At 46.4% G+C, this 27,601-nt stretch overlaps 1 protein-coding gene across 2 annotated transcripts in view; it reads right to left on the bottom strand.

The window, feature by feature from the left end:
• SORL1 (sortilin related receptor 1) overlaps positions 1-27,601 on the bottom strand; it is a 258,242-nt gene that overhangs the window by 18,015 nt on the left and 212,626 nt on the right. For both annotated transcript variants that reach the window (XM_060304206.1, XM_030839654.2), the window contains exons 27-41: positions 25,237-25,344; positions 23,999-24,130; positions 22,858-22,989; positions 22,073-22,207; positions 21,075-21,230; positions 17,544-17,693; positions 12,964-13,095; positions 11,481-11,607; positions 11,151-11,320; positions 7,680-7,792; positions 7,335-7,439; positions 6,580-6,652; positions 3,760-3,842; positions 2,302-2,398; positions 71-255 (exon numbers count right to left, since the gene is read on the bottom strand). In XM_060304206.1, the coding sequence (XP_060160189.1) occupies positions 71-255; positions 2,302-2,398; positions 3,760-3,842; positions 6,580-6,652; positions 7,335-7,439; positions 7,680-7,792; positions 11,151-11,320; positions 11,481-11,607; positions 12,964-13,095; positions 17,544-17,693; positions 21,075-21,230; positions 22,073-22,207; positions 22,858-22,989; positions 23,999-24,130; positions 25,237-25,344 (1,898 nt within the window). The remainder of the gene's footprint in view (positions 1-70; positions 256-2,301; positions 2,399-3,759; positions 3,843-6,579; positions 6,653-7,334; positions 7,440-7,679; positions 7,793-11,150; positions 11,321-11,480; positions 11,608-12,963; positions 13,096-17,543; positions 17,694-21,074; positions 21,231-22,072; positions 22,208-22,857; positions 22,990-23,998; positions 24,131-25,236; positions 25,345-27,601) is intronic.

Genomic DNA, 27,601 nt, shown 5'->3' with positions numbered 1-27,601 from the left:
GGGTGTCTTGTGGCCTAGTGCCAGGCGACAGTCCATCCGTGCTCTGCAAGGGTCATCCTGGCTGACTTACCACATTCCTGGGGCCGGTCCAGGTGCATTCCACCGCCGTCTGATTGACGGCCTTGGCTTTGAGGCTCGGGGCGGGTGGGCGGACTCCTCTGGTCGTGACATGCTCAAATGCCAGAGGACTGTCCCCCAAGTCAGTCTTGGCCCAGGCAGAAATCTCGTAGGTTGTATGAGCTGTCAGGTTGCCCACTGGGGAAACAGGGACAAAGGGCTGGGGGCAGCAGTCAGGAATACATATCTTTATATGCACACCCTATTTTTTTTAATGTCATCTCTCCATTTAAGTGCGCCCCACATGCTGGAGAATTTTTATTACTTTACAGATTCACTCAGCGTGATTTATTAATGACTACTGCAAGCAACACACTGCATGGGCATGGGAAAATCCCTTTTAAAGCTGCCTATCTGGGGATATAAATTGGTACGACCCTCCTGGAGAGCCATTTGGCCTTGTGAGTCTTGACATCCTTCATAACCTTCAGTGCAGTTAAATGAGAGGGATCCCAAAATTTGTGCAGCCAGGATGTCTGTCACAGCGTTTGTTATGGCAGAAAAAAGTATAATCATCTGACTGCCTGGCAACAAGGCAATAGTTAAATAATGTGCCTCCATGAGCTTCACATGCATTCCATGAACTATTACGCGGCCACTAAAGGCTGTTTCCAAGAATATATAATGAAACTAGAAAATTCTGTTATTTACATTCAGTGAAAAAGGCAGGATATAAAATTCCATACAGTATTATTCAAATTTTATTTAAGAAGATACAAAGAAATCAATGAGGAGGAAAAGTATTAACTTAGAACCACCCAAAATGTAAAAGTGGTTTCCCTGGGAAGTGAAATGATAGGAAATTAAAAATTTGATTGTACCTTTTTTGTTTTCTAAATTTTCTGTAATAAACATGTGCCCCCTTTCTAATTAGGGGAAATGTTATTAAAAACTAAGAGAGCAGTGAACAAAAAGGAGGGTGTGCTAAGAGGACAATCTTTGGAATCGGAAGGACTTGGGTTCAAGGCCCAACTCTACCCTTCGTACTTGTACAAGCAAGAATGAAGTATTCAAACTCCCCAAGTTCATTTCCTTGTTGGTAAGATGGAGGAAAGTGACAGCACTTATACCAGCTGGCTGTTGCAGGGAACAAAAAAAGAAAATTCCTCTAAAGTGGTCGGCATGACGCCTGGCATGGAGCAAGCGCTTCGTGTGTTTCAGGCAAAGCCTGGTAAGACTTTTGCTCCCAACTCTGCCAATTTCTATTGGTGTAATGTTGAGGCGATGAGACCACAGCCTTTGGAATTAGAGAGGCGTGGATTCCCGTCGTGGCTCTGCCACCTTCTGAGGGAATCACTCAGTCCCTGAACCTTGTTTTCTCGTCCATAAAATGAGTAGATCCCACCACACTATTCTGGAGGTGTTCTGTAAAACACCACACACAGAGTGCCTGGGTAAATGCCTGTATACAGTCAGTGCTCAATATTAGCTATACTCCTGCACAGCCTCCTTAGGCAGCTTTTGGTTCCCTCCCGCCAAAAAAATATACTGTGTATAACAGAACGCCTGCTAGGATTGAAAGTACTTTGCAAACAGAGTATAAGGGAAGAGTAGAAGCTCCCATGTCCTCTTCAACATTCACAAGCAGCCTTGGCCAATGAAGGTTTTGTCTTAGAAATAAATGAAAATCCTTCCTTTAGTCCATCTTCAGATATGAGGATTTTAATTGAGACTCACTATCTGTACAGATACAAGAGGAACTGGACCCTCTCCCTTCCTCGTCTCCTTGCTTCCTTTGCTCAGTCTGTTGGTCCACTCGTTCAACAAATGTTTACTGAACGCCAATTATGCAGCAGGCCCTGCGCTACCTTGTATCAGCAAAGAAGGAGCAAACCAGGGCAGTAAAAAGAGAGACAGGTAACTAAACCCAGGAACTCTCTCTTTTGGGAGGCAAAAAGCATCTGTAGAAGGTTAACCTGGCTTCCTTCCAGTGTTTCCTCCTTTTTAAGCCTCCAACTTCCATGAAGAGACAACAGGTTAGAAGGGGATTTGGGGAACCACCCAATGGATCCCTCACCTGGACTCAGGAGTCACTGACAGCATCCTCAATGGAGAACACCTGCCCACTCAGAACGGCTGCAGAGAAGACCCCCCACCTGTCCCGGCGCCCCACACAAGCTCTACTTCCAGGAAAGCATCGGTCTAGCCTTCCTCCTTACACACCGACCAGCTCCAGGGCGCTACCTTTGTGTGACAATATGCTTCCTCGGAAGTTCATCGTTCTCTTCTCCTGTCTGTGGGTGTCGAACGCCCAGAAGAGGTTCACCACATAGCCATTCACCTGCCAAGGAGCAAGAGCCATGTTACAGGAACAGTCCACACTCACAGAGCTCACCAGACACTAAAGGAAGATCTTCTCTGTTGTTCCTCGGGTATCTATCTCCCTTCTTACAATGGACGGGCTAGTCCTTTGGATTCTTAAACCAGTTCCATTTGTGCTATCATTGACTACTTATACTCCCTCCTACTTCTAAAAACAAATGTGAGACCATTTATAATACAACATATAGATTCAATGACACAAAAAACTTAATAAATAATAAAAGGACAAGAACCAATTTAAAAAGGCAGAAAGAAGGGAATTCCCTGGCGGTTCACTGGTTAGGACTCTGACCTCTCACTGCCGAGGGCCCGGGTTCAATCCCTGGTCAGGGAACTAAGATCCTATAAGCCACGTGGCACAGCCAAAAAAAAAAGGCAGAAAGGCTAAAAATTGAAAAGGTAATTAGATTACGGTAACTAAGGATCAGTCTTAGCTCAGGTGGTCCTTGCAGTCAAGGCCGAGAGGTCCATACAAAGGGGGCTTGCTTAGATCTCTTTTGTCTAATGGGAGCAAACACATCCATGGGTCAGGAAAGACTACCTTTTCCAAGTCCTGAGCTCACAGAAGGATTTGATGTGAAGGTCTTTAAAAATATTGGCCAATGCACCAAATTAAAACGTTTTCAAGAGCAAAGACTATAGAGACAAGGTCTACACAAGGTCATTTCTGGCATCAGCTGTCTCTGAAGCCAAAGGCATGACACCAAACTGTAGTTCAGTCAGTGGCACAGGCTGTTGCCCCCACCACAGCTTCACAGACAGGGAGGGATGTGAGGGGAGACAGACAAGAAAGAACCCCATGAAAGGTGTGTGGCAACTTGAGAAACCAAAGGGACACAGATAATTATGGTGAAGTTGGTCAAGCAGATGGACCAAGCGGAGGGGAGGAAGGTGCTAGAAGGGGAGAATATTAGGTGGATCTAAGTGGATATGCTTCCGAGGTATTTGACTCTCTCCTAACACTCACTCTTAGGAACCTCTGCATTAGCGCTCGGCACCAGGAAATCCAATAAAGCTGAAAATTACAGGGCATACATATTCTGTTAACACCAACTCCTTATTTGCACTGTAACTGTGAATCATTTCATTATACGGTAAAAAAAAAAAAAAAAAGGCACCAGGCTGAGGCAAAATCATTACACGTGAAAACTCAAGTTGTTCTTCGTCGGGGGAGGAACCAACCTAGGTGTGGTATTTTAGCTTTGCTGGGTCAAGTCATTCATTTTTCTTAATCTTCCCGTCCTCTGCCGTATCGGTTCCCATGCAAAGTAAAGCCCCATTTCAAACCGCCCAACCGCTGGTTTGAAATTTCCACGTTACCTTGATGTCAGTGTCCACGGACAGGGTAAAGCTTAGAGAATTTTCACCATAGCTGTCAATGTGGATGTCTGGGGGTGGGATCACTGAGAACAAAAGAGGGATTCAAAAAGAGAAACCAGGTGATGAAAAGGGAAGAAGGCAGAACTTAACAGTTTTCAACTCAAGAGACAAAACAACCTTTCAGTCGGGGAAGAAAGGGCATTTCTTTGGCAGCTTCTACTCTTCCCTTTTACCACTGTTGTCCTGAAGCTGAGGTTAGGTCCACAGTTACCTGGTGAACACGTAACTACCTCGGCTCAGTCAGCTATCCCGGCAATGAGGTCGAGCAGAAAAGTTCCATTATGTAAATGTCCCTCATTAACCCAGCTTCAGCCTGGTTCTGAAAGGCACAGGGATCACACTGAGAGCCGCCTGTGTTGGCACCAACAAATTCCCAGAGGGCTCAAGTCCTTTTGGAAGGTTGACGGCAAGCTAATCTTAAGTCCCAACTTGTAAATGCGCGTGTGGCAGGACGGAAAGGATCTGGGCTCTGGAGTCTCACGCTGGAGTTCAAATTCCTGGAGAGACACAGCACCGTGTGACCTGGGGCAAGTTACCTGTCCTCGTGAAGCCTGGAGATGCCCTCTGTACTTCTCAGAGGTGGGAAAAGTCACTAAAATAATGCATGTCAAGGGCCTGGCACCCAACTACAGTTCCCTTTCTCTCCCGTTCCCACGACAGATTAAAGAGCTGATGAGCATGACGGCATTCTCAAAAAGATCGGAGCTCGAGCTGGGAGCTGAGGGCACAAGGAGAGGGCGGCAGAGAGAAAAGACCCCTCTTGGCTCAAGTGCCGAGCATGATGCCGGTCACTGTGAAGGTCTACCCAGCAGAAACCTGACAGTGTGCGGCCAAGCATAGCCCAGGAGCGCTGGATGCAGTCAGCATCGTCGGAAGATAAGCTTTAAATGACCGCTTATTAGACTCTCAGCACATATACCTCTTATACTGGCAAAGCAAGAGGGACTCAAAGGAGTGCCTCAGACTCTGTGGCAAAGAGAAGTACCAAAATCTGCAGGAGTCTCTCCAGATGATCAATGAAAGTGGGCTCGAGGAAAACACGGCCACCAGAAGAAAGGATATTAGGAGTTTCAGGCAGCCAGCTCAGAGCAAAATAGTTCGGGTGCTGCTGTAAAGCTGACCTGGGTTATGATCGTGGTGGCTGGGGACAGATCACAATCCTCTCCGGATCCCAGTTCCCTCAGCTACAAAATGAGCATAAGAAGACTCACACGGTTGATAAGGATTAAGAGAGATCAGTTCACGTAAAACAACCCGCAGGGTGCTTACTACACAAGCAGTGCTCAAAAAAAGGTGGCCTTTCTCACTGCTGTTATAATTAATCCACTGCGTTCACTAATGAAGGTGGTGATTCTGGGTGACGCCACCACTGTTTTGTACCCCGTCTTCTTACCTTATTAGGACACGAGGTCACAGATAGATCACAACTCACACTTTTTGACTTGGCACACAGTTGCCTAACACATGCCCTCACCAACACACATATGAGGAGTTGGGGTTCATCCTCAAAATCATATTAAGGAAGTTAAAGAGAAGCGACCACCCACTGAGATTTTCAAATGCAGGTGTGACTTACGATGAGGAATTCAAGGTACTACCTGTTTTTCTGATGACCTTCCAATGTCCCTCCTTTTCAGTATGTATGGTCAGTCTGTTCTGACTGACCTTGTAGAGGAAAATAATACCACAATCAAAACTCTCGGGGAGTGTGAACTCGGTACACTTTTTCCAATACCCACACACTCCCTGCTCCACAGACTGGCTGGCTTCACTAAGTTTAGCTGCCCCTGTCCTGATCTCAATGACACCATATTTCACAGGCGACCTGACAGTGACTCTCCATGACCCAGAGCCTATTTCTCACAGGCTCAGATTAAAGTATAATCCCCCAAGCACGTTCCAGGCGACACTTCTGGCTTTAACGCTCGCCAATCCAAAGACGAAAGCCCCAAGCGCCAAAGCTACAATCAGGAAGACGAGTTGGACTGTCTCCCATAGAGTGTCAGAGCCTTCATTTCACTTGCTTCAAGTCACTCACTCATCCACTATTTCATCAGCTCCTACCCGACACCACCCTCGAGGCACGTGTGCAAGGCAAGGAGCCCCTCCCGGCAAGCAGGTGGTACAGTGGTTCAGGGCACAGGCTCTGGACTCAGGAGATCAGGTTCCAATCCCAGCTCTGTCACTTGACTGACTGCGTGCAAGAGACATAAACTTTCCAGTCCCTTATCTGTTCTTATAGTTGTTCTGAGGGTTCAACGAGATGAGCTGGTGTATGCAGAGCAGGTCCGTGGCAAGTCGTAAGCTATGACTCCAATCAGCTCGAGCGCTAGAAAACTACCACCTAAGCATCGTCGGTCGGTGCCCCTGGGGCAGTAACAAGTGTCAGCACGGCACTCTCTTAAAAACACCACAAATACACATGGACAAGATCATCTTTATCTCGGCTGGGAAGGAAGGACTCCTTCTATTTTTGATACTGTGCCTGAGAACAAGGGCATGAAGGCCTCTGGAAATCCCTTTGTATGTTTTTATTATAACAAATGCTCAGTTCTAGAAGGAGGAATACCTTCAACAGTTGCCCCCAAAGACTTCATGTGTAAAGCACTATGGAGACGCCCACAAAAGTGCGTGTATCGGGGAGAGGGAGGCTGTGTGAAGTTTCCTGATCTCTGCTTCTTCATTTTCCAGTCACACTGAAAGTTATTTCCAAAGGGTTATTCTATCTTCTCGAAATCTGCAGATGCTGGAATCACTTACCTTTTCCTTTTATGGTGGTAATGGATTTAGAATCGCTCCAGTTTCCTATTCCCCGACTGGTCACTGCAGCCACCTTTCAAATCAGAGTGCAAATTGGTATGAAATACAGGCAACATACCACACAGTAAGAATCCCGAGTGAGCGAAAGTGGTGAGGCTTTGGCTATAAGGGTGGAAGAAATTATACACAGAGGGATTCAGGAGAGTCAGAGGCCCCAGCAACTGAAATAAGACAGGGAAAGAGACAACGGGAGGGAACCTGGGTAAAGGGAATTGTGATAGCACTGAAATTATGAGGGAGTCTGTGTATACACTTCATGGTCTCAAAACATGTTTTGCACAAAATCTCTTTTCTACTGAAGATGTTGATAATATATTTCATAAGAACCCCACAATATCATTTTATAAATGCTACTTATCATAGCTCTGCATCTCCCTGCAGCTAAAAATAAGCAGAAAAGAGGTGGGTGCAAAAGTAATTGGAGCTAAAGCACTAGCAGAATGTCTGGGTTAAAAGCAGGTAAAGCTGCATTACCATCGGTTGTTGGTTATCTGAGCAAAGTCTGATTTCAAGTTCTCTGTGGCCTTGGTTTACGAGACTGAAAGAAATGACAAGCTTCCAGAGCAACAGGTTGGGTATTGAGCACACCACGAGTAAGCATCTCACAAAGGTAGGCACGGAGTTCTCATGAAAGGCCAACCAGCTCCCCATGTTCCAAGACCACCTGGACGGCTAAAACGCGTGTGAACACTCACTCTGACAGTGTACTGAGCGTTGACCAGTAGGTTCCTTATTTCTGTCAAGTTGCTAAGAGCTCTCTGGGAGGCCCACATCTTGGAACCACTCCTGCTGTACTCTACCTGAAGTGAGGAGAAAAAAAATACTATGGACAGGTAACCAAAGGTCTGGGCATCCCGACATCTTGCAAGGAGGCAGGCGGAGAGAGGGGAAGGTGAGATGCAAAACGTTCCAGAGGATGGATGATAATTTACAAGGCGACAGCAAACCACGTCCTTGTCACACAGAACATGCTTCTGCTCTCCCAGCCCCGGCAATCTCCTGCTCTCACCCGCGCACAGCCCGCTGCCAGAGGGACTTACGATGTACTCCCGAATGAGGCCGTGGCTGTGGGCGGGAGGGGCCCAGTGGCCCACGATCACTCCTTCCACTTCCCTGTGGAGCGACAGCTGGAGGTTCTGAGGGGCGTCTGGCACTGGAAAAGAGGCAACTCAGGGTTAAAATCCATCTGCATACTCATCAACTGGAGGAATTTCCCTGAGCTTAAAACTCGGACGAGAAAGAATCCAGAGCTGGCAGTGGGACCTATCTGCTAGAAAGCGCTGTCAGCTGACAGAACACCTTTCCTCTCTTCCGGAATGCAAGGCCTGCTTGCACTCATCACACATCTAATGACTGCACGTATCAGACCACGCCTCAGCGAGTCTGATGCAGGCCGGGGGCTCACAAGGGCTGCAGGATAGAATCACGTGGGCGGGCTAAGTCACCACTGGCCCTGGGCTTTGATGCTGAGATCTTAATTGTCAAGGACGGCATCTGCTGTCCTGAACTCTCGTACAACCAGAGAACCACTGGTGTGGCTACAAAGAAATAAAGCTTACTTTCTCTCTTTTTTTGGTCACGCCGCGCAGCGTACAGGATCTTAGTTCCCCGACCAGAGAGCAAACCCATGATCCCTGCAGTGGCAGCCCGGGGTCTTAACCACTGGACCGCCAGGGAAGTCCCAAGACTTACTTTCTAATAGCACAGAACTTCTAGATTCAAATGAAGGGACCCCCTTCAAAGTAGGTTTCTTAATAACTTCACTGCTGGCATTTCTGAGACCTTTCGGGATCTCCCCTTTTGTGACTGCCTTCAGAGGCCAATTAGAAACCACACAGAAACCAGTTACAGTGCTTTCCAGCCAAACTTCATTTTGACTGCACAGGAGTTATTCATGTTGATAATCCGCTGAAGATGAATATTAAGGGTTGAACTGTATCACCTCCGACCCCGAATTCAGGTGTTGAAGTCTTAACCCCCAGTACCGCAGAATGTGTATTTGGAAATAAGGTCTTAAAAAAGTCATTAAGTTAAAATGAGGTCATTGCCCCTTACCCAGTGTGACTGGTGTCCCTATAAGAAGAGGAAATTAGGACACAGACACACACAGAGGGCAAACCACGTGAAGACGGCCAAGGAGGCCTCAGAATGAAACCAACCCTTGACCTTGGACTCCCAGCCTCCAGAAATGGAAGAAAATAAATGCCTGTGGTTTAAGCCACCCTATCTGGGGTACTTCGTTATGGCAGCCTCAGCAAGTGAATACAGCGAATGTTCGTCAACAAGCCATGGCCTGCAAGCCCTTGGAGGGCAGGAACTGTGTCTTATTCATCTGATTCTCCAGTGTCTAACCTAATTCCTGAGCAGTAGTAGGGACTCAGCTACCATCTGTGGAAAGAAGATCAACGAATGGGATATTTCAAAAATGGTTCCACTTAGAGTTTAGCTAAGCTAGCCCATGGTATTGCTGTCTCAGCATCCATTTTATTTAGACAAATAGGCTAAGGGGGCCTTAAATTGACATTAGCCCCCAAGCAAACCCTGGATCACAGCCCAAAGAGTCACAAGCAAATGCAAATCCCTAACATGACTTCCCCAAGGGCCCTTGTGATAAAGTCTCCCCACCTCCCAGGACCTTCTCCCTCGTGCTCCTTAGGTAAGACTCCCAAGAAGTTTACCAAAACCCTCCTTTTTTGGTGTGAATTGGCCAAACCAGCCCTAGCCCAGGAACTCCACAGCACTCCACCCACAAATCCTAAAAAAGGCGTGTGCCCCAGGTCCCGCTGCTCTCTGCCTGCACCCTGCCTTGACCTCCTGCGTGGCCCCTTGAGGTACGCGTATACCGCCTTCAGAACCTGGGAGTAATAAACTTCTCTATTTCACTTTCCCTGGTGGGCTTCTGCTGACTCTCTGGCACTCTCTCTGCTCTACTGAACAAATGTTATTCTAACAAAGTCATAACTCATAGATTCTTTTTTGTGTGTTTTGTTCAGCACTTCCTTAATTTCTTTTTTCTTTTTTTGAATTGAAGTATAGTTAATTTACAACGTTGTTTTAGTTTCAGGTGCACCGCAAAGTGATTCAGTTTATATATATTCTTTTTCAGATTCTTTTCCACTGTATTTTGAGCATAGTTCCCTGTGCCGTACAGTAGGTCCTTGTTGTTTATCTATTTTATATCTAGTAGTGTGTATCTGTTAATCCCAACCTCCTAATTTACCCCTTCCCCCAATTTCCCTTTGGTAACATGTTTGTTTTCTATGTCTGTGAGTCTATTTCTGTTTTGTAAATAAGTTTGTTTGTATCACTTTTCTAGATTCCATATATAAGTGATAGCATATGATGTGTCTTTCTCTTTCTGACTTACTTCACTTAGTAAGCACTTCCTTACACTCTGGCACTACCGGATGCTCCAGGCTTATCTTACAGATCTCCTGCCCCAGGCCTGGATTTGGCCATTTCTTCAAAGAGCCCTGTGTCCTCTTATTGAAGAAGGCATTAGAAACCTAAATCTGAATGATAAAGTTTTTCTGGGCCTTCTCAGTTGACAAAGCAGAAAAAATATGCATTGTGTACTAACCTGTGCACATACACAGATCTAGAAATATTTTACGTGTAACCATCTACACGCACATTAAGATAAACATGAGTTCATATTAACATCTCCAAATGTAAACATGGTTCTGATGGCAACTGCAAATGAAAAGTTCACAAAACCTGGGGAGCAGAGATCACAGGAATCAGCACTGTCACCCAATGTCAACTACTGTGAAGGGGGAAGAACTAGGGAACTCTCTATGACCCAAGGGTTTTGGTAAATTTCCTTAAAATGAACCCACAATACTTCTGACGAGTCTCATACGTTAACAATGATTATCTCCTAAGTACCAAATACTGGGAAATACCTAGAGACGGAAGGTAGAGGTAGAAAGAGGGCAATGGTGGGCAGAAAAACATTATGTGTGGTGATCATTTTGTAATTACAGAAATATCAAATCACTATGTCATACACCTGCAACTAACACGGTGTTGTAGGTCAATTATACTTCAATTAAAAAAAATCGTTTTAAGACACTGAAAACAAACGTATGATTACCAAAGAGGAGAGGGGGAGAGGGATAAATTAGGAATTTGGGATTAACAGATACACACTACAATATATAAAATAAATAAACAACAAGGACCTACTGCACAGCACAGGGAACTATATTCAATATCTTGTAATAACCTATAATGGAAAAGAATCTGAAAAAGAATACATATATATATGTGTATAACCGAATCACTTTGCTGTACACCTAAAACTATGTAAATCAACTATACTTCAATAAAAAGAATTGTATTGAAAAAAAAAAGTGACATAGTAAGAACAACTCAGCCAGGACCATAAAACTTAGCCACATAGGAAGCACAAGTACTTTTGTTTCCATGCTCCTGAGCATCCTGGGAATCTCTCTGAAAATCCCACATAAGGTCCTGTCCCTGCCATAAAAATAAGCTGTAGCACTTACATCCTTCTGGAGTCCTCAGGGTCACGAAGTCATTGGTGCTGTGCACCTTGCTCAGACACTGGACCTGGACTTTGACCTGATACGTGGTGTCTGGCTTCAAGACTTTCAATATTGTGTTCGTTTTATTGCTGTGGGTTTCCAGAGTCTTCCATATGCTCTCTCCAACCACCCTGGCCAAGAGAACGAAGATAGCATCACATCAAAGCCGCATGGGGCGGCTGAGATGTCTGAATACGTCAAAAAAGAGCTGCTCTGTGCGCACACAGAGTTTATGGAACATCCAGTGGCAAAAGAAACATCATTTTCTCCCATGGCAAAGATGGGACCCACCTGTAGTAGACGTTATACACACAAGAAGCAGAGGGCATTTTCTTGGGCCGCATCCAGGTCAAAGTTACATCCCCAGAGAAGTCAGCTGTCCACTGAAGATTCTGTATTTTGTATACATTTAATTCCTCTAGAGAGAGCAAGGGGAAAAAAGGGAAATTGATATCTTATAAATCTTGGATTTCAAAGGACCCAAGAGGTTCCTTGGTTTCAGGCAGACCTACTGTGATGTGGTCAGGCCACCATCATTATCTTAAGACACCCCAGAAAAAAAAAGAGTTCAGACCTTCCTATATATAACCTTTCCCAAGGTCTCCTAAATTTCCAAGCATGGCGTTTCTCCCTGCATTTCACCTCCTTGTCTGCACTGATTTAAGCGTGATTCTCAACAGAGAATGCTACAAATCCAAAGACAATGTCATGGCAGAATCCATCACTGCTACAGACTGAAATGGTTGTGTCCCCCAAAATCCATATGCTGAAACCTCATCCCCCATGTGATGGTATTGGGGGTGGGGCCCTTGGGAGATGATTAGGTCATAAGGATGGAGTCCTTGAAAATGAGATTAGTGTCCTTGTAAAAGAGGCCCAAGAGAGCTCCCTCACACCTTCCACCGTGGGAGGACACAGAAAAGACAGGCTGTCTGTGGACCAGGAAGTGGGCCCTCACCAGACCACCGAATCTGCTGGTGCTTCAATCTCGGACTTTCTAGCCTCCAGAACTGTGAGAAATGAGCTTCTGTTGCTTCTAAGCCACTCAGTCGGTGGTACTGTTATAGCAGCCCCCAAATGATTGCTAAATGCATTCCAGACAGAAGGATGGAGTTCACCCCACCACAAAGCCTGACGCTCTGTGGGAGCAACGATGCCTCAACACGAGGGATGTCCTTCCAAAGCCAATCTAATATACTCCAATATAAAATAAAAATTAAAAAAACTCCTATGAAAGATCAAGTTAAATTGTTTTATTTGTATAACAGAATGCACTACTGTAATTAAGCAAATCATAATTCTAAGACACTACCTAATTTTTCATAAGTAATATCTTGATTAAAATTATCATTATTTAAACTCAAAAACACCCCATTCTAAGGTGTAACTATTATATATAGGATGAATAAACGACAAGGTCCTACTGTATAGCACAGGGAACTATATTCAATATCTTGTGATAAAGCATAATGGAAAAGAATATTTAAAAATAAATAAATAAAAGGATCCAAGTACCAATACAAGGACTAAAGCAAAAGAAAACAGAACAAAAAAAACCAAAAACACCCAATCTAAGACCAACATTTCCCTGAGAGGGGCGAGGTGGGCTGGAGGCTGCACCAGAGGCGGGACTGGGCCTCGCCTCACCTGCAGCTCCAACAGTGAGAAAGGAGCTTTGCATTTTCAGACTGAGGAAGAGCTCAAGAGGGTTCAACCTCAGGGCCTACCCAGCAGGGCCGAGGGTGAGTCCGGGGTCCTGGGGGGCCACACTCACCGCTGCAGGCGTGCTCGTCGCTCTCGTCCGAGCAGTCCAGGAAGCCGTCGCAGCGCTCGGAGAGCACGATGCAGGCCTCGCCGTCCTCGCACCGGAACTCCTGGCCCGTGCAGGTCAGGGTGCTGCGCGTGGCTGCAACACACGAGGGGCCACGGTCACCAAAGGTTTCTCGTGTTCGGGAAAAGGGAACTCATCAGCTTCTGCTTCAAAAGACCCTCGGGATGGGGGTGGCGGGGACCCCACGCTGGCTTGCTAATCCCTCTTCATTTGACATTGACCGGGGGAAGGTGCCTTCAGGAAGGGCCAGGGCTTTGGCGTCAAAGAAATCAGGGTTTACATCCCGCTCTGTATGAGCCTGAGCTAACTGTTTAATTCTGGCGCACCTCGTTTCATTGTGCTCAGCTTTTTCATACTTTGCAGATAACTGCGTTTTTTAACACATTGAGGGTTGGTGGCAGAGCCGGTGCCATTTTTCTAACTGCATTTGCTCACTTCATGTCTCTGTGTCACATTTTGGTAATTCTCACACTATTCCAAACTCTTTCATTATTACTGTATTTATTATGTTGCTCTGTGATGAGTGATCTTTGATATCACAAACGCGTGGCAAAAAGATTACAACTCACGGAAGGCGCAGGTGATGGTTAGCATTTTTTAGCAGTAAACTATTTTAAAATTAAGGCATGTACGTTATTTTTTAAACATATGCTATTGCACGCTTAACAGTCTAAAATATAGTGTAAACATAACTTTCGTATGCACCAGGAAACCAAAAAATCCGTGGGACTCGCTTTATTGCCGTGGTCTGGAACGGAACCCGCAAAACCTCCGAGGTCTGCCTGTAGTGCCCAAGTTCAGTTCCCCGGTATAAACCTGGGGTGACAACTCCATCCCTATGGTGTCTACAAGGACCCAGTGAGATCAAGCACCTGGAATACGCCTGAGAGCAGGCATCCACAAGGTGCAGCCCTTCCTCTGCGGTGCTTATTCCTAATCGTCTGCTCCTGTTGTCAGTCTGCAGTCCAGAATGACCCTCTGATTTCTGCTTTGAGTGAGACTAATAATAATGAGATGAATCACAACAGTAAGAGGCATGTCTATTGTATGTAATCTTTTTAATTGTTTAGCTTTTCAAAGTATTTCCGCAGACGATGAAATAACGCAAGTAAAGAGCACTGATGAGTTAAGAGTTATGCAACTCGTTGGCTAGAAACCATCATCTGATGTTCTCTCCAGTTTGGAAAGTAGATTTAAACTGCATGAGAGGCTCTAAAAAGGAAGCGATGACAATGTAACTGCAAATGATCCCAAAAAGAAGAAAGATGAGAATGGCTACAGAAACCGCATCTGCCACCCCAGGTAGGTCTGCACCGGGTCCTGGTTCAGGTACCTTGGGCCTTCATGATAGAGACTCACACCTGCCTGCTCGGCCCTGAACAGGGAGAGTTATATCAGAACCCGACCCCACCAGTAAAGAGGTTCTAAAGTTACTCTTGCTCCTCCGCATCAAATATGTCCATGTTCAAATCCCTGGAACATGTTAAAGTCACCTTATAAGGCGAAAGGGACTCTGCAGATGTGATTGAGGTAAAGACCTTGACGTAGGACTTAAGCCTGGGTTACCCGGGCAGGTCCATCCAATCACACAGGCCCTTAAAAGCAGAGACCCCGGGCCTTCCCTGGTGGCGCAGTGGTTGAGAATCTGCCTGCCAATGCAGGGGACACGGGTTCGAGCCCCGGTCTGGGAGGATCCCACGTGCCACGTAGCAACTGGGCCCATGAGCTGCAACTACTGAGCCTGCGCGTCTGGAGCCTGTGCCCCGCAACAAGAGAGGCTGCGATAGTGAGAGGCCCGAGCACCGCGATGAAGAGTGGCCCCCGCTCGCCGCAACTAGAGAAAGCCCTCGCACGGAAACGAAGACCCAACACAGCCAAAAATAAATAAATAAATTAAAAAAAAAAAAAAAAAAGCAGAGACCCTTTCCCAGCTGTGGTCAAAGAGGAAGATGTGAAGACCAAAGAAGGATCAGAGAGACAGAATGTTGCTGGCTTTGAAAATGGAGGAAGGAGGCCTCTAGAAGCTGAGAAAAGCAAGGAAATGGATTCTGCCCTGGAGCCTTCAGAGGACTCAGCCATGCCTTCATCTTGGTTTCAGCCAGTGAGACGTCTATCAGATTTCTGACCTACAGAACTGTAAGATAATAAATGTGTGTTATTTTAGGGCATTAAGTTTGTGGTAATTTATTGCAGTGGCCATAGGAGACTAATACACACTTGAAATACTGTAATTTGCCCAGATCTTACATTGGGATTCTACCTCGGTTTCGTGGGTTCAAACTGTAATTTCTCCACTGGGACTCTGAATCAGACTCCTCCTAGCTTATGCCCCCCACCCCATGGAAATATACACACAATGCTCCATACAATGGCTCTACCCATACTAGAAGAAATCCAAACAGACCACTAAACCACGGTGATTATCCGACAGTAGAGAATCTACAACAGTGGTTCTTAATAGTCTTCTGGGGAACGTCTAAAACATACAGATTCCTAGGACCTGCCCCAAAGCTACTGAGGCAGAAACACGACACTGGGTGTGTGTCGTATTTACAAGCTCCACAGTGATTCAGCAGAATTGGCCGGCACCGAGGACTTCTGTTCTAGAACAAGGTGATCCTGTTTTCTATCTGAAGCACTGCATCCACTTCTGAAAACCACACTTTGAGATGTAGGTAGAGAAACTGGATAATGTTCTCACAAGAGCAACCAGGATGGTCAAGAGGAACAGGTAAAGGATGCTGGGAGCTTTTACTAGAGATGAAAAGATACAGGGTGTGGAAGTGGAAGGTGGGGGCAGAATACTATAACCGCTGTCCTCAACTGATGAGTTTCCTTGTGAAAGAAGGATTAAGACTTCACTGAATGTCTCCAGGATGGAGGTACAGAATTCCGTTTTTTAAGAGAATCCTTGTATCATACAGTTCTGTCATTTGCTGAGCAAAACTTGGTTGGCCTGGGGGAGCTTGGATGGGGGGCTTGGTTACATATAAAACTGCATTAGAACATCTAGAAAAGGTTTGAGAACTACCAGTGAACAGCCTCAGAAGCCCAAGATGGAATTCATCCATCCATCCATCCAGTGAACATTTACGGAGGTCCTACCATGAATCAGCTGCTATTCAAGATGTTAAGGATATGGTGACGTGTCAAACAGACAAAGGACCTACCCTCATAGAGTTCACCTTCTATTGAGAGAAACAGCAAATGAGTAAACAAACAAATATGTTACTTTAGATACTGATAAGAGCTACAAAGAAACATAAAGACAGTAATAGTAAGAGAGTGATGGGGACTTTATACAGGAGAGTCAGAGAAGGACTCCATGCTCAGAAGGGGATTGTTTCGGAAAATACCAAGATCCCCATCACAGAATTACTCCACTTGGTAAGAACGTGATAAAATATAATCAAAGAACAGCTGAACAGTAAAGCTGGAGGATGCTCGAGGTTTCTTTATGAAACATGTCTCAATATTTTATTTTATTTATTTATTTATTTTATTATTTATTTATTTATTTATTTTGCGGTACGCGGGCCTCTCACTGTTGTGGCCTCTCCCGTTGCGGAGCACAGGCTCCGGACACGCAGGCTCAGCGGCCATGGCTCACGGGCCCAGCCGCTCCCCAGCATGTGGGATCTTCCCAGACTGGGGCACGAACCCGTGTCCCCTGCATCCGCAGGCGGACTCTCAACCACTGCGCCACCAGGGAAGCCCATGTCTCAATATTTTAAAAGGGAGAACATAGTTTTTAGAAACTGGGAATAAGGCTGTCATTAATCTCCAAAAATTCTTAAACTGATTATTAAACAAATGATTAATGGGCACTTAGAACAGAATGTAGTGGCCTTCAGGGGCCAGCTTCTCTAAGAAGAGGCATGTCACACTAATCCCATTTCCTTTGCTGATAGGGTTATCCGATTAATGGATTGAGGAAAATTGTAGATAGAGTACACCTTGATTTTTAAGATCTTAACCAAGCAACATCCTTATGTATAAGGCAGATTTGAAACAGGCTAAAGAAACTTATTTAAAGAATACCCATTAATGAATTAATCGCACCCAGGAGGAAGGCCCTATTTCATTTCTTCTTTGCTAATTATGTTTAATGTTCTTCTTACTATACTTATCTGGCTCAGATGTTCCTACTATTATTATGGTAAGTGTTGGATCAATCTGCCCTGTTATTTCAATGTCCCAAAGGCCCACTTTGTTCACTCTTTTTAATATAAGTGCAGGATTTTACACTAATCCCCATTTAATTTCTCTGTGTTATTTTGGAGTATTCCTCCCTACAAGAACTTTCAACATGGTTTGATGAAAAGATCACAATTTTGTACAAAAAAGTACTGAATAAATGCCCCAGTCTGTTACTGACGAGGTGACCCTCTTTGAAGCTTAACTTTCCTATATCTAAAATGGAGATAATACCAGAATTATTATTATGAGAAACAAAGCAGAAGCACAAGACATCCTGCCTCTAGAAGTCTTCCCTGGGGGAGACGGCCCCGTTGATGACTCACGGCAGTTGGCCTCGTCCTGGCCATCCTGGCAATCCTGAAGGCCATCACAGCGCCTCCAGCTGGGGATACACTTCTTCGGTTGTCGGCACTCGAACTCAAATCGGTCACATCGCCCAAGCTGGGTGGGAGTGGAGGCAGCAGTGACATTTGCTAGAAGAAAAGATTTTTAAAATTCACTTTTTAGTACTGAGGGGCTGGCCAGCAATAGCGACCTATTGGGTGTGTTGGAGATCTCGGTGCTTTCGGAATTACGACAGGGACCTGAACAGAAACGTGAGCTCTGGTGAAAGACGGCAGGTTGATGAGACACAGGGATCTCATCCTTCTCTCTCTCAGGCCCAAATTTAGTTGAAGACTTTGAAGACAGAGGTGAGTAAATCTTGTAGAAAGTAGAAAAAGAAAAGATTACAGAAAAATTTTTTTAAGTTTTAAAAAAGTAAGCGGACTAGATCAGGAGATTCAACATATTACTGACGAGAGTTCCAGGAAGAAAAAGAAAAGAGAGAAGAAAATACTAAGGGATATTTCTAGAAAATTTTCCAAAACTAAAATATGTAAATTTCCAGAATAAAAGAGGACATCAGTGCCATCCACCACATTAGACAGAAAGAGACCCACAGCAACGTACAGCACTGTGAAATTTCAACACTGGTACCAAAAGGAAGATTCTACAAGCTTCCAGACAGTAAAAACAGATTACATATAAAAGATTCAAATCAAAATGGCTTTGGATTTTCCAAGAGCTGCTTTCTCAAGACAGAAATTCGAATGTCTTCAAATTTCTGAAGGAGATATATATATATATAGATATATAGATATATATCTATATATCTATATATATATTTTTTTTACAGCCTAGAATTCCAAACCCAGCCCAATAACCAATTAGGTCTGAACACGGAAGAAAAACACTTTCAGACAAGCAAGGCCTCAAATATACCTCCCATGTACTCTTTCTCAGGAAATTTCTGGAAAATGTGCTCTACCAAAATGTGGGATTAAACTAAAAACCAAGAGGAAAGACCTGGGATATAGAAAAAGGAGCTGCAACGTAAGAGAAGTAAAGCGAGTCCTAAGGATGGAGAAGCAACCTCCCAGAAGATACCTGTGCCCCAGACAACCTGCACAAACCAGAGAAACTCAAGAGATAAACACCTTGAATGAAGGCCATCATCACCATGTCCTTGGGCACCATATCATCATAGTCACCTGACAAAGCTACCAGAGGGTGTGCTCTAGCAAAACAAGGGAGTAAACCAAGAAAAAGCAAGACACAAGGTCCAGGAAAACGGGGAATCTAAATCAGGAGAAAGGCAAAGAGAATTCCAGGGAGGGCAGTGAAGCCCCAGGGTAAGGACAGGCAGCAGGCTGGGAGAACAGTCAGCCGAGATAGGAGACGCCAAGCTCCTCTTAGAAGGGATATCTCCAAGGCAAACAATGGAGCTGAGAAATCACCTAATACAGTGACCTTGTGGAAAATTACACCAAGAGGCTGCTGAAAGGGAGGAGGCACCAGCCAAAGATACAATAACCTGAGGCAGCAAACAACAACAGAAAGCAATGATTAGCTTTGGGATACTGTGTGTGGTCCACAGTTGGATAACTGGATTTTCAAAGGGCCTCTCCAACCCCCAGAAGCACTCTGCTAAAACAAAGTGCGTGGAGAAGAGTGGGGGAAAAAATGAGGCCAGAGGACTGGGCCAAGGCACATCATGGCGCTCACACCTGGACAGTAAGGGCACCATCAGGGGGGTCCAGGCTGCAAGAGGATATAGTTACGTATCAGTATGTATTAGGCTTCTTGGAGGATAAATCGCAAAGGGGGAGACATGAGGCAGAGAACCCAGTTCAGAGTGAAGAAATATAAGATCTGAGAGCTAGATGCCAATTTAACGTTACATGGGCGACATACATAAAAAAGAATTCAAAAAAGCTGAACGCGGCATCTAAACAGGAATCTGCTCACTGAATTAGTCCGAATTTGCTAGAGGTGGTTAACGTCCTGCTCAGTTTCAGTAACCAACAGGCAATTTTGAGAGAGGGACAATCAAGTTACTACAGAGAGATGGGCCTTGAGGGAAAAGGGCAGAGACAGAAGGGGTTTTTTTTCATTTGTTTTAATCTGAGAAGCATTTACGGGGCACTGGCTATCTGCCTATTATTGTGGTAGGCAGAGTGGGAGATTCAGACTAAAACACGAGGTCCGGCACAATCGCTATGGAAAGGAAAGATTTATACACATGCAATGACCAAGAAGCGACATGTGGCTGTTCATAGTTCAGCGCCAAAAGGACAACAGGGCAGAGTTCAATGACACTGGAAAAGGGGTGGACATCAGCTAAAGAACTCAATGAATGCTCTGTGGGGGTGGGTCTTGAGAAGGGGAATAAAACCCTACCTGCCTGAAAGAGGAGCCTCAATCTTTAGTCAGCCTACCATTCACACGGGGAGCTCCCGGGCTCCAGGCAGAAGTCCTGATTCTATAATTTTATAAACACCCCAAGTGATTCCATTACAGGTGGGCTTCATGCTGTACTTTGAGAAATACTGACAACGTACTGAGGTCTCCTTTAACTACGAAACCTGTGTTTCTGTCTGCCCTGACTGACAGTGGGTTTCACAGAGAGGGAAAGTAGGGGGACGAGGTCGGGTCTGATAAGGGCAAAAACCCTACTGGAGGAATCTAGGCAGAGAAGAAGCAGGTGCGTCCAGGGTGGGTGAGGAGTGCAGTTTGCAGAAGTGAAAAGTAATGGCAAGCAAGGAAAGATCAGCTCAAACAGGGCCTTGAAAATAGGACTCAGGGGTTAGGGTCTATCTTCTGGACAAAAAGGACAAAGTGGAAACCAGTGATGATTTTAAACAGGGAAGAGATGGGATGAAAACAAGTCTTAAAGGAGGAAAATCAGACTATTGACCTATAAGCTTGCTGAAAAGAATTATGTAAACCATGGCAAGCAATGACCTATTATTTTATTATAACTGAGTTTGAAATGGAAAACTGTTTAGGAAAGGATACAATTCTGCCTGCAGTTAAGGGTGTGCCCTAGGCGGCGGTCTCACGGTTCACCAAGACCTCCAGCAATACGGTCACTCACAGACCTCCAGAGCCTCTCTGTGTTCAGCCACTAGATGGCAGTGCTTACCCTTCTGTTAATAGGATGGCCGCCAACTAGCAAGCCAGAGACTCGGGTTCTGTACCCTGCGCCGCCCCGAGTTTAATACACACAGACGCCTCCCCTATAATTCCCATGGTAACCTCCTGTGGAGAGGAAGCAAAGGAGACCCAACCACAGCCAAGGAGGAAAGCAGGGCAGCTGGCCTTTCCCTGCAGGAGGATCAGAGGGCAGTGATAGAAGATGACTTCTGAGTTCCCCGGGGTCTCCCTGCTCTGGAGGTGAGAAGGGGCCTGGCCACAGAGCAGAGTCCCAGAGGGCAGGATACTGCCCTCAGCCAGGCTGTGCCCAGGGTGTAGCCCCAGAGGTCCTCTCCTTAAAGCAGGTGCCACGGGCCAGGGCCGGGTGCCGTACTCACCAGGCGAGGGGCAGCCTTCCTCATCCGAGCCATCTGCACAATCTCGGTACCCGTCACACACCCAGCTGTCCATCACGCAGGCCCCACTGCTGCAGCGGTAGTAATTGGGCAGACACGTAGAGGGCCCGGGAGTAGGGGAGGGAAGAATATGTGAATCTGAGGAAAACACCAAGCAAGGAAACCCAAAATGTTACAGGAAGCTTGATCTCAGACCCAGATGTGTCCCAAACCTAGCATGGCTGTCCCAGATTTAGCTGCACCAGCCCAGGGAGGCCGGTGTCAGGCACGGTTCCGAACAGTGAAAAATCATTTATGATGGGGTGTCAGAACAGACTGTATTCTCTTCCCTGCTTTGGAGTGGATTCACCTTACCTATTTGATTTGATTTGGGCTAACATTTGGATGAGTTAGTTTCACAGGGGCTCATGCAGGCTGGTGGAAGGACTCGGAATGCACAGGGTGGGTGGGAGAATTAATTACCATGGAGGATAAACCCTGTTCTGCTTAACTTAACGCCAACCTTCCCGAGACCGGCTCCGGGACAAGAACACCAAGAAGGAAAGGGATGGGCACACCGCCCACACCAGTGCTCCCCTGGCGTGTATCACGTACACATAAATGTGTCACGGCCCATGCGTCACCCAGAGCGCTCGTTACAACGCAAACGCTGAGTCAGGAGGGAGGCCTCGGGTGGGGTCAGAGGCTGCCGTTCTATCAAGGAGCTGTGGGTCTGCAGGCCACACTCGGGGTAGCCAGGCTCTGAGCTCTAAAGTCCTCACTGTGCCCTGGAAAGCATAACCCTCAGAACAGGAGAAATCAACCGGGCTGCTTTCACAGCGGGAGGGGGAGAGCAAAGAACTCAGAGAGACAGTTACCCCCCGCCCCTCCCAAAAAAGTCACTGCCTAAGCCAGCCACCAAAGAGACAGAGCTGGATTCTGTGTGAACAGGTGGGAGGACGCTGGCATGTCTCAGCGATGGGGCTGCCCCGGACCCTCACCTGCACAGTCCTTCTCATCAGACCAGTCCCCGCAGTCGTTCTCCCTGTCGCATTTCCACCTGTTGGGGATGCAGTGCCCATTCTCGCACGGGAACTGGAAGTAGCGGGAGCAGTTGGGGGCCTCCGTGGGGTTTTCTGGGGGGTGAACCGCATGGTCAGTCATCTGCCCTGCACGCTGTGGACACAGAGCTCCAAGGACACACAGGCTCCTCACCCAAGCCCCAAGGCAGTCCACAAGGCCCTCCCAGAGAAGGACAAGGCAGCTTCCTGGGCGCATCGGGAGACAAGAGCATATCCACAAACAAAAGCCCACCTTCCTGGATTCCATCTCACATGCTCTGACGTATGCCTCTATGTCTTGCTAATGATACCCAAGTTTTAATTTTGACACTTCACCAAAGGAATGACCTAACTACTGATGATAACGTGATGGTGACAGTGATTTCTATTACGTTGTGGCATCTGTAACCTTTCCAGGGGAGGGGGAAGCACATTCCAAAATATTTATCATAACTCCTCCATCATATTCCTTATATATAACGTGAACTTCCTAACTGGGGAAAGAAAAGAAAACGGAATAAATACTCCCTGACCCCTGCTAGGGGGTAGGTTCTCACTTTAAGACTCAATTCCTTACACACGGATTCAAGAACTGGCAGGAACTGTGGCTGAGGAAGGAGATGGCAAAGCCGGTGCCGGAGTGGGCCGAGCGCCCCCTCCTTAACTTCAGGAGCCTTCAACCCAGAGATGAGGGAAGCGAGGAGGCAGAGCCCAGGTCTCCTTACCACAGCTGGCTTCGTCAGAGTCATCACCGCAGTCATCCATCCCGTCGCATTTCCAGATCAAACTGATACACACTCCGTTCTGACACTGGAAACTGAACTCATCACACACCTTGTGGAACTCGGGGCCTGGAGCTAGGAACAAACACCCGAAAAGTCCAGATTGCTTCTACACCAAAGAGCTCAGTATCACACTTGCTGTTTGGAAATGAGAGGAAAGAACGAATGTCCTCCATCAAGAGACTGCACGGCTGAAGGATCCCTCGAATGTGAGTCAGTGGAAGGCCTGGCCCCGGCAACTCAGAATGCAACTGTAGTTGGAGATAAGGTCTTGAAAGGGGTCATTAAGTTAAAGCGAGGTCATGAGGGTAGAGCCCCAATCTAACAGGACTGGTGTCCTTATCAGAAGAGTAAATGAGGACACAGGCGCAGCAGGAAGACCATGTGCAGACACAGGGAGAGGACGGCCATCCACAAGCCAAGGAGAGGGGCCTCAGAGGAAGCCAATCCTGCCGCCATCTTAACCCTGGAGGTACAGCCTCCAGAACTGAGAGATCACCTTTCTGTTGTTGAAGGCCCCCAGTCTGCGGTCCTCTGTTTTGGCATCCCAGGCAGACTGACGCAAGTACCTACTATTGAGTTGGCCCAAAAGTTCATTTGGGTTCATCCGTGACATCGCGGGAAAACCCGAACGAACTTTTTGGCCAGCCCAATGTAATTCGTGCAGGGCAGTGTTGGGGAACAGGGCTGTAGCAGTGGACGAGACAAAGACCTGCTCTCATGCACACACACTCCAGCTGGGGAAGGCAGCCCACAAAATAAGTGTACGGCGTGCAAAGTGGAAGTGAGTGCGGTGAAGACACTGCAGCAAGGCAACGGGGCCACTCAGTGATGGGGGCGCAAGAAATCCTGCAGGTGAAGTTGACACGTGGGCCAAGGTCTTGGTCATCCTCTGTCCTCCCGTTTATCTGTACAACTAACAAGCAAGTTTCCAAAGCAACAAAGGTGAGCCTTCTCGGAAAAGGCAAGACTGGACCCTCAATCGAGACCTTGTAATCTAGGCAGAGGCACATCCCCAGGCAGCCCAGCACCCCTTAGTCTCTCCAGTGCCCGCGAGTGACCCCCCTCGCCCCGCCCCACTCACAGCATCCCGCAAACGCCGCATCCTCGTCCGAGCCATCGCGGCACTGGATGATGCCGTCACACACCATGGACTGGAACAGGCACTGCTGGCGGTTCTTACACACGAAGTCCATGAAGCGAGTACAGAGGGGCTCTGGAAGGGTCCAGCAAGGGAAAGAGGCCGTGAGCCCCCGGGGCTGGAGGCCTCGTGGGCCCTGGGAGGATGCACCCTGGCCAGACGCGCATTCGGGAGACGGGAGTAACAGGCACAGTCACCGAGCGCTTGCTTTGAGCAAACCCTGAGCTCTAGTACATCGTCAAACTCCCAGGACAATATGATGAGAGGTTTCACTCTCCTGTTTTCCAAATGAAGCACGGGGGTGGCAGTGTTAAGTATTTCACCAAGAGCACACAGTGGATGAGGGTGGAGCTGAACCTGAATCCCAGAGCTGCCTGACATCAACGCCCATGATCTTAACCACTCATCGATCAATTGCTGACTTTCCAATATGGGGCTTGGCAAACTGTTGCTATGAAAGCACGGAGTCCTAACCACTGGACCACAAGGGAATTCCCCCGCCCCCAACTTATATTATGTTGAAGCCCTAATCCCCAGTGTGACTATATTTGGAGATAGGACTTTACAGAAGTAATCCAGGTAAAGGGAGATAAACCAATTGATAAATTGATCAAAAGGATCAATAGAAGTGGTGTCCATATAAGAGGCAACAGAGATGCAGGCACAGAGGAGGCCACGTGAAGACGTGGCGAGAAGGCAGCCTTCAGACCTGAACTGCCATGCTGGCTCATCCCTGGGTCTCCAGCCTGCTCTTCCGCAGGATGGGCACCACTGACTCCAGACAACCTTTCCGGGTCCAAGAAAACTGGGCATAAAAAGGGTCACTGGGCCTAAAACTGTTATCTAAGTGATAGTCAGCAACTAGGAAAACCAATGAAGTAGGAGAAATAAGTGTCCAATTCCAAACCATTGGTCCATTCACAGGACATACTGCAGTTGAACAAAGATGATCATGGACCATTACCTAATTCCACAGTCACCCACCACGGCTCCCTCCCCTGCTCTCCTTCCCCCAAACCGCACCTCCCCAACTCCATCCCTCTGAGTCCTGGTGGAGAACTTGGGGTCACCGCATTTACAAGCTAATTGCAGGCAGGTACTGAGGAAATGAAAGCATTTAGTCCAATGTGTGCCCTTCACTCACAGCCACAAGGCGCCCCCCAGGCAGGGTGAGGACTCACCACAGTGCTGTTCGTCTGAGCCATCCGAGCAGTCGTGCAGACCATCGCAGTGTTTGCTGGACGGGATGCAGGTGCCATTCGGGCAGCGGAATCCGTTGCACTTCTTCTCTGGAATGTAATTCAAGAAGAAGCAGAATAAGGATACAGGCAGGCACTCACATCATTGTTTGGCCATGGGGCTGGGGAGGTGACGGGTATAAATTTGTCCACCCTACGGAGAACTATCAGTATTACAGACGTATACATACGATGACCCAGCAATAGCACTTAAGAAAAGTAATCTACCTACACAAGTCAAAAATAACGGAGGCACAAGGTTATTCATTGCAGCACTGTCTGTAATAGATTGAAAACCACCTACATATCCGTCAATAGGGGACTGTGTAATTACTGTACACAGGAACACTAGCCTGTTACAAAGAGACTGAAAAAGCACTACGTAAAAACAACTCCTAGATATACAGTTATGTCGAAAACCAAGGTACGTGGCATACTACATGTGTAAAACAGGACAAGAACATGTAGTATATCTAAATTTGCATATATGCACAAAAATATTCTGAAAGGATACACAACAAAGGGAGGGAACTGGGATTTTTCTTACGTACTCAAAAAAAAATTTTTTTAAACGAAAATTAAAAGAAAAGCTTCAAGTGGATGGAAAAAAGTAGGACACTCTTAAATCACTCACTGTCTTAATTCTTCGGGAATTGTAAACCGAAGCCCTTTTGGAGAAAGTTTGTCCTAGAAATGTTAAGAATCTTAGGTTTCGCACTTAGCATAGAACTCTTAGCACTAGGTCACCCCTTCTCCTGAACAGAGAGCTACCGCCAGACATGTGGCTTAAAAATCACTGCCAGCAGGCCAGTTGCAAACCCAACTCTTGGTGGAATGGTCCCAGGAGGATCAGGGATAAGGCAAGAAAATGTGTTTTAATCCTGTAAAAAGTCATCATTCTTAGGAGACTGTTCAAAGGACATCAAACAGAAACAGTAAAGGAGTACCATGAGTTGGGGAAATAGTTAATGTCACTCAGCATAAAAAGGTTTTTCAAAAGTATAAATTTTAAATTGTACAAGACAAATGCCCACTCACTAAATTAGTGAAAACAACTCAAAAGATTAAATCAAGGGAGGCTTGGGGAAACATACGATATATAACTGTTGGAGAGCCTTTCAGTATAGTCACTCGGAAATAAAATCTGGAAACGCTTAATGAGAACCATGGAAATCGAACAGAACCTTTGACCCAGCACTTCCATGTTGAGGGACATACCCCAGGAAGTACCTCAAAGGAAAATGAAGCCTTCATTTCCAAGGACACAAACAGTTTTACTATGCATGACAGTATGAAACTGAAATTACTCAACCAGGGAGCGACTAAGTAAAACTACGTTATAGCAAAAATACAAAGAGAAAAGACATCTGCCATGAAAATGCTAACCACAGAAATACAGACGTATGGAAACATCTCTGTTTAATATTGTGCCATGAAAGGAGCAGAATATAGAACAGCACGCAGACAATGGTACAACCCCATGAAAATTAGGGACGTATGGTATGAAATAACAGAAAAGATGTATATTGGTCTCTGGCCCCGGTTACTGGCATCAAGCTTCTAAAACGCTTATAATTTCCTGAGTGACGCGAATGTCTTTTGTTCTACTGAGGTGACTGGGGGGGCTGGTCATCAGAAAAGCCATGCGACAATTAGAGGCCTGGAGCTTTCCAGCCCATCCCCACTCCAGGAAGAGGAGAGATCTGGAGACTGAGCTCATGATGGACCATGCCTAAGTGACGAAGCCCCACCCCCAAATCCCAAAAGTAGGCGGTTCAGACCGCTTCCAGGCTGTTGAACACGGGGAGGTGCTTGGAGGGTGGTGGGGCTTGGAGAGGGCGTGGAAGGCCCATGGCCTTCCCCGTACCTTGCCCTGGGCTCTGGGCTCTCTTCCATCTGGCTGTTCACCTCTCTCCTTTATCATAACCTTTTATAATAAACTGAAAAATGTTGTTTCGCTGAGTGCTCTGAGCCATTCTAGCAAATTATCAAACCCAAAGAGGTTGTAGGAACCCAGATTTATAGCTGGTTGATCAGAAGAACATGTGACAACATAGGACTTGTGACTAGCATCTGAAGTGGGGGCTGTGTGATGTGACACTGTCTTGAGGAAGACAGTGTCAGGATTGAGTTAAATTGTAGGACATGCTGGTGTCGGGGAATTGCTTGATATGGAAAACACACATTTGGTGGCCAAGAAGTGTCAGAAGTATTGTGTGAGCAGAGTATTGAGACTAAAAGGACAAAACAGGAAGTCTTTCCCGCAGACACACAACAAGAGGATAAGGAGAGAGAGCTTTAAAACTAT

Source organism: Globicephala melas, chromosome 8 (assembly GCF_963455315.2).
Source record: "Globicephala melas chromosome 8, mGloMel1.2, whole genome shotgun sequence".
In the NCBI taxonomy this organism is placed as follows: domain Eukaryota; kingdom Metazoa; phylum Chordata; class Mammalia; order Artiodactyla; family Delphinidae; genus Globicephala; species Globicephala melas.
The sequence above is the reverse complement of the archived record's forward strand: the minus strand, read 5'-3'. Positions and strand labels throughout refer to the sequence as shown.